General features: G+C 38.7%; 2 protein-coding genes across 2 annotated transcripts in view; one reads left to right on the top strand and one right to left on the bottom strand.

The window, feature by feature from the left end:
* The window catches only part of DROSHA (drosha, ribonuclease type III), a gene marked incomplete at its 3' end in the record, with an annotated part of 73,017 nt that extends 71,171 nt beyond the window's left edge, over nucleotides 1–1,846 (bottom strand). The window contains exon 1 of the mRNA XM_008590889.1: nucleotides 1,766–1,846. The remainder of the gene's footprint in view (nucleotides 1–1,765) is intronic.
* A 290-nt stretch (nucleotides 1,847–2,136) lies between these two features.
* LOC103606279 (chromosome unknown open reading frame, human C5orf22) overlaps nucleotides 2,137–9,316 on the top strand; it is a 16,675-nt gene continuing 9,495 nt past the window's right edge. Inside the window, exons 1-4 of the mRNA XM_008590888.1 lie at nucleotides 2,137–2,242; nucleotides 3,373–3,518; nucleotides 5,548–5,697; nucleotides 8,205–8,631. Coding sequence (XP_008589110.1) covers nucleotides 2,162–2,242; nucleotides 3,373–3,518; nucleotides 5,548–5,697; nucleotides 8,205–8,631 — 804 coding nt within the window. The 5' untranslated portion in view covers nucleotides 2,137–2,161. The remainder of the gene's footprint in view (nucleotides 2,243–3,372; nucleotides 3,519–5,547; nucleotides 5,698–8,204; nucleotides 8,632–9,316) is intronic.

Raw genomic sequence — 9,316 nt, 5'->3', positions numbered from 1 at the left:
GGGTTGCGATCCGTTGCCGGACACGAAAAAAGACAAAAAAAAAAAAAAAAAATTCAAACATAACCATAAACCATAACCTTGTTAAAACAACAGTTATGATCCTTGATTTTCATTCCCAGCTCTTCCCATAGAAAGACATTATGAACATGAATGATTTCCAAATACATGAACTTCAGAAAAATGTTTTTTTTAAAAACTCAGATATTAAGTGGGAAAAGTTTTAACATAAAAGCATCTTCCTGAATTCTTTCTAACTAAAAGTTCTACCAATAGCGTAAATAGACTTTCAAATGGCTCATGAAAGAATTTCAGATCATTGACCTGTATCAATTACCGTGCTTAATAAACAGTACACACCAAATAATATCTGATTAATGCCGAATGTTTTCAGTTTTTTAAGCCGATAGTTTTGAGTCAGCAAGAGAAATAACAAGAACATCTTAAAATCTGGTTGGAAACTTTAATGCAGTTCTTTAATTTAGTTAGTAGGCTAAGTGCATTGGAAAGTGCAAAATCTGATTAATGATTATTATTCAGTCTAATAAAAAAAAACTGAGGCCTACACAGCTGATCTTGCCATGACTGGCTACTTACTGCCAAGAGAATCCAGTTACAGATCTTACCAGAGACAACCATGGGTTGATTCATAGTCATTTGACTCCTTCACAGCCCCTGGCAGAGCACCCTGCACACAGTAGGTGGTCAATAAATGTTTACTGTCTAGCCAATGGTATATGTTTCTATGTTGCTACTGTACATTTATTTCTTTCATGTGTAGCCACAACAGATTTGCATTATCAAAACCACACAGAAAGTAGTTTTCACGGATTCATGCAACATTTATTGAGTCTGTACATGTGAAGCACTGTCCCAGGCCCTGTGAACTCAAAAGATGAGTATGACACACAGCCTGCAGGACTCAACCCCCATAAAATTTTTTTAAAAAATACAATATAATGCCATAAACACACGAAAAGAGGTATGTATTCTAGGGAAACTCAAAAGAATGTGCTGACCATAGAGGAAGGCAACAGTCAAGGTTATTACCACGTTTGCACAGTGTGTAACAGTTGAACATTCACTCTCATATCCTCGTGGATGTTGCTATACTTAGCAAACCTAAAAATACCGATCATGAAATCGAACGACTAAAGGATTGTCAGGCTGTGTTGAGGATGGAAACTTTAAATTCAAAAGTCAAGGAATTCGCTGCAACTTAAAAAGTAACTGCTTTCTGCGTCTGCCTACTCCCAGGTTGATGTTTGGAAGCAGGGAAACTGAGAGAGCTGTTTTGAATAGTTCACGTCCAAGAATGTCAGTCAATGTAAAAACAGTTGCAAAGCGTGACTACATTTTTATTGAGTATTCCCTCTTTTCCCCAGGTGAATCCGCAGGCCGGTCACCTCCATCTGGCTGATCCGTAATTGAGTGTTTACCCGTTTGCATCTCCCGCCAGACTGTGAGCTCCAAGAGGCAAGCTGCGGACTCCCGGTCTCGCTCCCCTCCCACACCCGGGCACCCCAGGCCTGGACCCAGCGTGCGCTCCACAAATGAATGAAAGTGTCCTTATCCACTTCTATTTAATCACGGGATCCAGGCTTAGGGTAGCTCTTTTGCCCTTCGCTGCAGATCTGAAAAGAAGCTGGCTGCCCGACCCCAACTCCCGGGCGCCTTTCGCCCCAGACCCGGACTCCAGCCCCGCTTTAATCAGGACATTCGGAAACACTCCCTCTTCCAAAGCCTGCAAGGTACCCCTTTTACCTACAAAAGGCTCTCGGGCCGCGAGGTCGTTGTCAGAGTAAAGCCAGGTTAACACCGCGGCCACCACGGCAGTGGCGCAGCCCGCGCCTCCGGAACAGGAAACCGAGGGACTTTAAAAGCCAACCTTAGAAAGCTGCGCCAAGGTAGGGAAAACTCCTGGACTCGCCGCAGCGCGTGTGCGCAGCGATTGGCGCGTTAGCGAGAGCGATGGACATGTTGGCCAATAGGCCACGTCAGGCTCTCCGGAGCCCGCCTCCCACCCTCTACGTCCTCCAATCCGGAATCGCAACCGGGTGAGCGCGCGTTTCCGCCCGGAAAGGGTGGCGCGGCTGAGGCGCCGCCATTCCCGGGTCTTCGACTGTTTCTTCGGGCTGGCTGCAACGCTGACTGGCGCGAAACCATGACCGACTCCACGGGACAGCGCGCTCGCCTCCGGCGCTACCCCGCGCTCCCGGTGTGGGTGGTGGAGGATCATCAGGAGGTGAGCCGGCGATTGCTGGGCGCTCGGGCGGATGGGGCAGCCTTAGCGTTGGAGGCCAAAGAGATAACCAGAATTCATCTGCTCTTCCGTTGCTGTGGGGAAAACACCAAAGCGACCAACGTAAAACAATAGGAGCTGACTTTTGTGGGTTGCTTACTATACGTCGGGCAACTCATTTAACCCGGTTTGCCCAAAATCCCGCAACCGACAATTGGTGGCGTCGGGATTAGAACCCGCGGTGTTACTGCAGAGCCCGGTGTCCCTAACCCGCAGTTAACGCTGGCTTCCCACTGTCCCCTGACATCTCCGTCACACCCGTGCTGCTTAGGTGGGAGGCTTTATACTAAGAAAGTGGGCTGTCGTCTGTGAAATGGGGACAAGAGTCGTAAAAGTTATGAGGCTATTAGTATTACGTGCGTGTTGTGTACATAAATCTTTTGGCACTGTGCCCCGCATTTATAAACGCCAAAAGATGTTTCCATTTTTATGGCTGTGCTACTTTACAATAGCTAAATTGGTGCTTTAATCTGAACTTACAGAAAGTTAGCAAAGGAGGCGCATGCGTCTAAGAAATGTTTTTAAAGCATTAATAGGCCTTTTAAATCTCCGGATAAAAGAGGAAGAGGGATTTACTGATGGAGAAAGTTAAGAGGCGAGGAAGAAGGTTGAATTTCTCAGGACCTAGTCATAGTGTCTGTGGGCCTCAGAGGAGGAAGCATGGGTTAGGCGGTGCTTTCAAATGCAATATTAAACCTAGAACAGCCTAAAGGTACCGAGATGACCCGGAGACCTAGGGTACCTTGAACACACAGTTAATGCTAGGGCGGCCTTCACGAGCAGTTTGAGCCAGGGCCTCAGTGCTGCTGTATTTCCCCACATGACCTGTTGAGTTTGAAATGGAGGCAGAAAGGCAGCTGGAGGTGCAGTTGGAAGTTCTGAGGGAAAAATAGAGCTTGACCTCATTCATTATCTGAAATATGTACAATAAACACATTTTATATTTTCCCACTTTTTAACAATCTGATGTGCTTAAGTTATGTGCAGTTATGTCCAGCATTGTTTTCTAGTTTGCAGTTGAGTGTGTGCTCATTTCAGTGCCAGTTCTGAATGTGTACGTGTGTCTTTTACAGGTTCTTCCTTTTATATACCGGGCCATAGGCGCAAAGCATCTTCCTGCCAGTAATATAAGTTTTTTACATTTTGACTCACATCCAGACCTCCTTATTCCTGTGAATATGCCAGCAGACACCGTGTTTGATAAGGAAACACTCTTTGGGTAATATGTGACTTTGTTAATGATATTTTATGTGTTTGAAATACAATCTGCATTAGATAATAAGAGGTTATGGGAAATAGACTTTGCTAGGCTCGTGGGTTTTGTTTTTGTTTTATTTGACTTTTTGATTTTATTTAGAACAGGTGTTGACAAACTTTACCTTAAGTAGCCAGCTAGTAAATATTTTAGATTCGCTGAACATATGGTCTCTGCTACTTGTCTCTGCTCTTGTGGTGTGAAAGCAGTTATAGGCACTTTGTAAACAAATGGCAGTAGCTGTGTTCCAGTAAAACTGTATTTACAAAAACAGCCCAGCCAATGTTTGCCAACTTCTGATTTAGCATGTAGAACGTTAGATGTAGAAGAGACTTTTAGAAGTTTTCTGAGCCAGTTCTCACTTCCCTTTAAAAGTCTGGATACTAAGGCTCAGGAAAATGTGTCTTACCTAAACATAGTTCAGTAATTGTACAGGCAACAAGTGTGTAATTTATGTATCTTTCTTTCTGGTATTAAGTCCTTCCTACCTCTCAATTTGTTTATTTTCAAGTCACAAATCCTGTTGACTTTTAGTTTTGTAGCATCATAGAGATCTAAGGGAAATTGGTAATTTGTAGTCCATCCTTCAGAAAGGATTATACCTAATTTATCTCTAAATAATGACGTACTAGCCTATCTTCTGTGATAAAGTTCCCTGAAATTCTGTCACTGTCTCTTGTATATAATTGTTAGAATATAGCCTGACTTGTATAATGTAAAAAGTGACATAGCAGTAATGTTCCTCAGTTACAAAATTAAAAGATACATACTCACATGGATTAATTATAGCCTACTACATTTCTTTTAGGTGACTTTTTCCTAAACCCCAACTCGGAACACTAATTCCTGAAGAAATGTGGTGTCTCTGCCATTGTCGTTAATCTCTTTTATATTTAGAGGTTTTATATTTTAGAAATTGAAAGAGAATTATGAAGCAGGTATGCAGACTATATCTCGGGATTCCTTTACACCATTAAAAATTACTGAGGTTTTTTTTTTTTTTTTATGTGGGTTATATCTATTGATGTTTACTGTATTTGAAATTAAGACTGAGAAATTTTTTAAGTATTCATTTCAAAATAGCAATAACAAACCATTATGTGTTAGCATAAATAAGATATTTTATGAAAAATAAGTATATTTTCCAAAACAAAAAAAATTTTGTGCAAAGAGTGTCATTGTTTAAGTTTTTGCATATTTTTTTAATATTTGCCTTTATAAAAGATAGCTGGATTCTTATACCTGTTTCTGCATTCAGTCTGTTGCCATATGTTGTTTTGGTTGAAGTATATGATGAAAATCCAGGCTGTTGCAGACATGTAATGGGAAAAGGAAAGAGCATTTTCTTATCCTTTTCAGATAATTGTGAATATTCTTTGATACTACACCAAAACTTGACAAGTGGTAGTTTCTTAAAGCTTAATTGGAATGTAGAATCCAACAATTCAGTCTCAAGTCTGAATAACCAGTTTGTTGATCACTCCTTTCAAGAAAATGGTATTTAGCTCGCAGTTCAATCACAAGTGCTTTTCCTTGAGACAGCCATTATACTTCACTGTTTGTAGCAGAACTTTCTGTGCACTTCTCATTTTGCCACACAGAATATTTAAAAATGTATACTCGGCATCAAGATTTAAGAAAATGAAGGACATCCTTAAATGAAAATGACTCTTTTTTTTCTACTGCTTGGTAGTGACGAATACAATGACTACTAATAGAGTTTGGTGCGACTACCTTGCTTAATCTTAGGACATCAACCAACCATTGCTTTTGTACCATCAATGTAAATGTCAACAAATGAAAAAGGAAAATGATACCATAATATTTTTATGAAAGTAATTTTGACATAGTGGCCACCCTGAATAGGTCTCAGGAACCACCCAAGGGGCCACACTTTGAGACCTGCTATCTTAAAATATTATTGTGGACAGAATTACATTTGGGGAAAAAAACACTCATGGATTTTTGTGCTTCCTCTTTATTTCTTTTCCAGAGAATTAAGTATTGAAAATTGGATTATGCCTGCAGTTTATGCTGGCCATTTTTCTCATGTGATATGGCTTCATCCCACATGGGCTCAGCAAATCAGAGAGGGCAAACACCACTTTTTAGTAGGCAAAGATACTTCTACCACAACTATCAGGTAATTTCCTCATATTTATGAATATGAAAGGGGTTAAATGCTTCTATCTTATTTGGGATTTCTGTAATATCTTTCTAAGTATCTCTACACAAAGATAGGGTCAGATTAAGCCTCAACTCCTCCAAAAAGAGTTCTTGAAACACTAGGAACAGGTTTTCAAGTCTTTTGACATCCTTCAAACACCACAGTTTGTTGCTGATCAAACTGGTTTTTGAATAATATGTTCTCCATCCTTTGGGATTTGGGCCCCATTAATAAATAATTCCATTAAATCATTGAAGTACCTTACCAATTTATATATTCATAGTGCATTTTACTTTTTTTTTCCCCAATGTAACTGTTGTCTGCTGAGTTTAAGAATTAGCAGTGAAAGAACAAAATTATCTCGCTTTGGTTTTTTTTTAATAAATCCAATGGCTGAATAAGTCAATTTTGGGTTTTAATTTTATTGATATAATTAGTTTTAGACTATTACTTCATCTAAATTAAATTGCAGCATCCTTTGGCTTGAGTTACATATCGAACTATTTTTGTCGTATTTAACCAGTGCTTTGTGTATCTTGCGAAACTATGTAATACCCTTAGAATATCAGTGTGTTCTTGACTTTAAATTTTTTTTGTGATGGTATGAATATTTTAAACAGTATAATCATAACTTTCTAGCGCCTGAAGGATAATGGAATGAAATGGTACACATTGAAAATGAAACACAATCTTTCTCATCGAAAATAATACTTTTTATTTATGATTTATCCTTAATAATATAATTAACTTTTTTTTCTAATTTTTTTTTCATTGTAATGTTTATGGGGTAGTTTGTTGTTTCAGTACATGCACATATTGTATAATCAGAATAGTTAGCCTATCTATCACCTAAACGTTTATCATTTCTTTGTGATTATAACATTCAAGATCCTCTTTTCTGGCCATCTCAAAATTTACAGTACAATGTTAGCTATTATCTCCTTAGGGCACTAGAAGTTACTGGTACAGTTAACTCGTAGTTTGTGTTCATACCATTTGCACAAATAACTTTGTTGTAATACATGAAAATTTTATTTATGATGTAAAATTTACAGTACAATGTTAGCTATTATCTCCTTAGGGCACTAGAAGTTACTGGTACAGTTAACTCGTAGTATGTGTTCATACCATTTGCACAAATAACTTTGTTGTAATACATGAAAATTTTATTTATGATGTAATTCATAAGAAATGATTAGGACTCAACATATTGTACATAATTCAGGTGTATGTGAAAGAGTGGTAGGTTTTTATTGAGTACTTCAATTAGTAGGCCTAATTTAACATGCAAGATAAATAATTTTGAGCAGTCTGACACGGACATTTGAAACTCCATGTGTGACAACAGTATTTGAAAGATTCTGATTATTTCATGATTTTAGTTTATCCTTAATCTTACAAGTAAGAATTTATGGAAGAGAGACACACACATATTGGTATGCAGTCTGAGATATACTTGTGTGATTGTATATGAACAAAGTAAAACTTATAATATTAAAAATATATAAATTTAGTTTGGAGGTTACAGATTTTGTCTTTCTTAGAATGGTACAGTTTTTAATAAGCTTAGACATTAGTCTTATTATGTCATTAATCTTTTTTTGGAAAATATCTTTAAATTTACAGCTGCATATGCTGGGGGAGGACAGATGGGAAATTAATATTAAACATTATTTTGGTTGGATGCATCATGCCTCTGGAAAAAGTGTTTGGCTTCGCTGTTCAAAGTACTTACCAAAGCATAATATAGTTGAAAAACTAAGAAATGCTGACATGTCCAAAATCAGAAATCCACGACTTGAGAAATGCATTCTACAAGTGTAAAGATTTTTTAAGTCACTTTTCATGTTAAAAATATTATAGTTATATAGAGGTTAATGAAACTTTGAAATATATCAGAGGGAGCTTCTATTAAGAGAAATTATTTCCAGATGTAATTTTTCTCTTTAGTGATTTTTTTTTTGGATAAAGATTCAGCTGGTATGAGAGGAACCAAAGTAGCATTGGCTTAAACAGGATCATTTCTTTCTTTCTTGTATTAGACTTCACTGCACATAGGCCAGGCCTACGTGCCAGGTCTCCAGTTTGGGGAACCCTAGTTCCTTCTGTCTTTTTGCTACACCATCTCTAGAGTATTGCCCTTTTCCTTATACTTAAAGGTGGCTTGCTACTTCCATGTTTACATGCCAGTCAGCAGGGAGGGGGAGAGCAAGGCTTTGTACGCTTTTCTTCTGTTCACAACCATTGGCCAGAACTTACTCACATGATCAGACCTAGCTGCAAAGTAGACTATGTAATTTAGTTGGATGCTCAGCTAAGAATTTGGGGAGAACTATTTCTACAGAAAAACAGGAAGTACAAATATTAGAGACAGCTCTCAGCTTTTGTCAAATATGTCCTTTCTTATGTTTCTGCACTGCGATAGTGAAATGTCAGTTAACTTGTCCATTCTTCTTTAAAAATAGTGTTTTCCTCTGATCCAGGGTTACAAGTACAGATTATTACTTCCTAAGTGATGGTCTTTATGTACCCGAAGACCAGCTAGAGAACCAAAAACCTTTACAATTGGATGTAATTATGGTAAAACCTTATAAACTCTGTAACAATCAAGAAAATGATGCAGTGTCTTCTGCTAAGAAGCCAAAGCTAGCACTGGAAGATTCGGAAAACACTGCCTCTACTAACTGTGACTCTTATTCAGAAGGACTGAAAAAGGACACAGTGACACAGAGAAGTGGCCAAACTTGCCTAGAACCATCATGTTCACGTTCTTCTGAAAGTCAGGGGTGCCAGACCACAGTCAACACTGGGGAAATTCTGGAAATTTTGAAGAAAGGAGATGCATTTGTATTAGATATTGATTTGGATTTTTTTTCAGTCAAGAATCCCTTTAAAGAAATGTTCACGCAGGTAAATATGATATTTTTAAAACATAGATCTTAAAAATTGTGCATTTCTCGAGATCAGGAATTAGCAAACTTACTACAAACAGCAAGATTATTGTTATTTAACCTTTGGGAGCCACATTCTCTGTTACATATTCTTTGTTGTTGTTTTTTTAAACCTTTAAAATTGTATATGCCATTCTTAACTTGAGGGCCCCATAAAAACAGGCCGTAGGACATGGGTTACCAAACCTTGCTATAAATAGTATTCATTATTTTGCATTTATTAATTGGGGTAATATGTACATGGGTGGTTGAAACAAATAAAATCAGGTAGTACAAGAAAGTGTATACATTGGAAAATATCACTCTCTTATCCCATCTTCATTCCCTCAGTTTCTTGCTTCAGAAACAAATACTGTGGCCGGTTTCTTGTGTATCTTTTCAGAGGTATTCTTTGTATATAAAACCCTATGTGGGGCCGGCCCGGTGGCGCACTGGATAGTGCGCCGCTTGGGAAGCGCGGCGGCGCTCCCGCCCGAGGGTTCGGATCCCACATACAGACCAGTTCCCGCTCACTGGCTGAGCGAGGCGCGGGAGCAACACCGAGGGTTGCAATCCCGTTGCCGGTCCCGGTCCGGTACCGGGGGGACACTGAGGGTTGCGATCCATTGCCGGACACGGAAAAAGACAAAAAAAGACAAAAAAAG

This window comes from Galeopterus variegatus, unplaced genomic scaffold (assembly GCF_000696425.1).
Source record: "Galeopterus variegatus unplaced genomic scaffold, G_variegatus-3.0.2 Scaffold6432, whole genome shotgun sequence".
Taxonomy (NCBI): Eukaryota; Metazoa; Chordata; class Mammalia; order Dermoptera; family Cynocephalidae; genus Galeopterus; species Galeopterus variegatus.
Note: the sequence above shows the minus strand (reverse complement) of the source record. Positions and strands in the feature narration are given on the sequence as shown.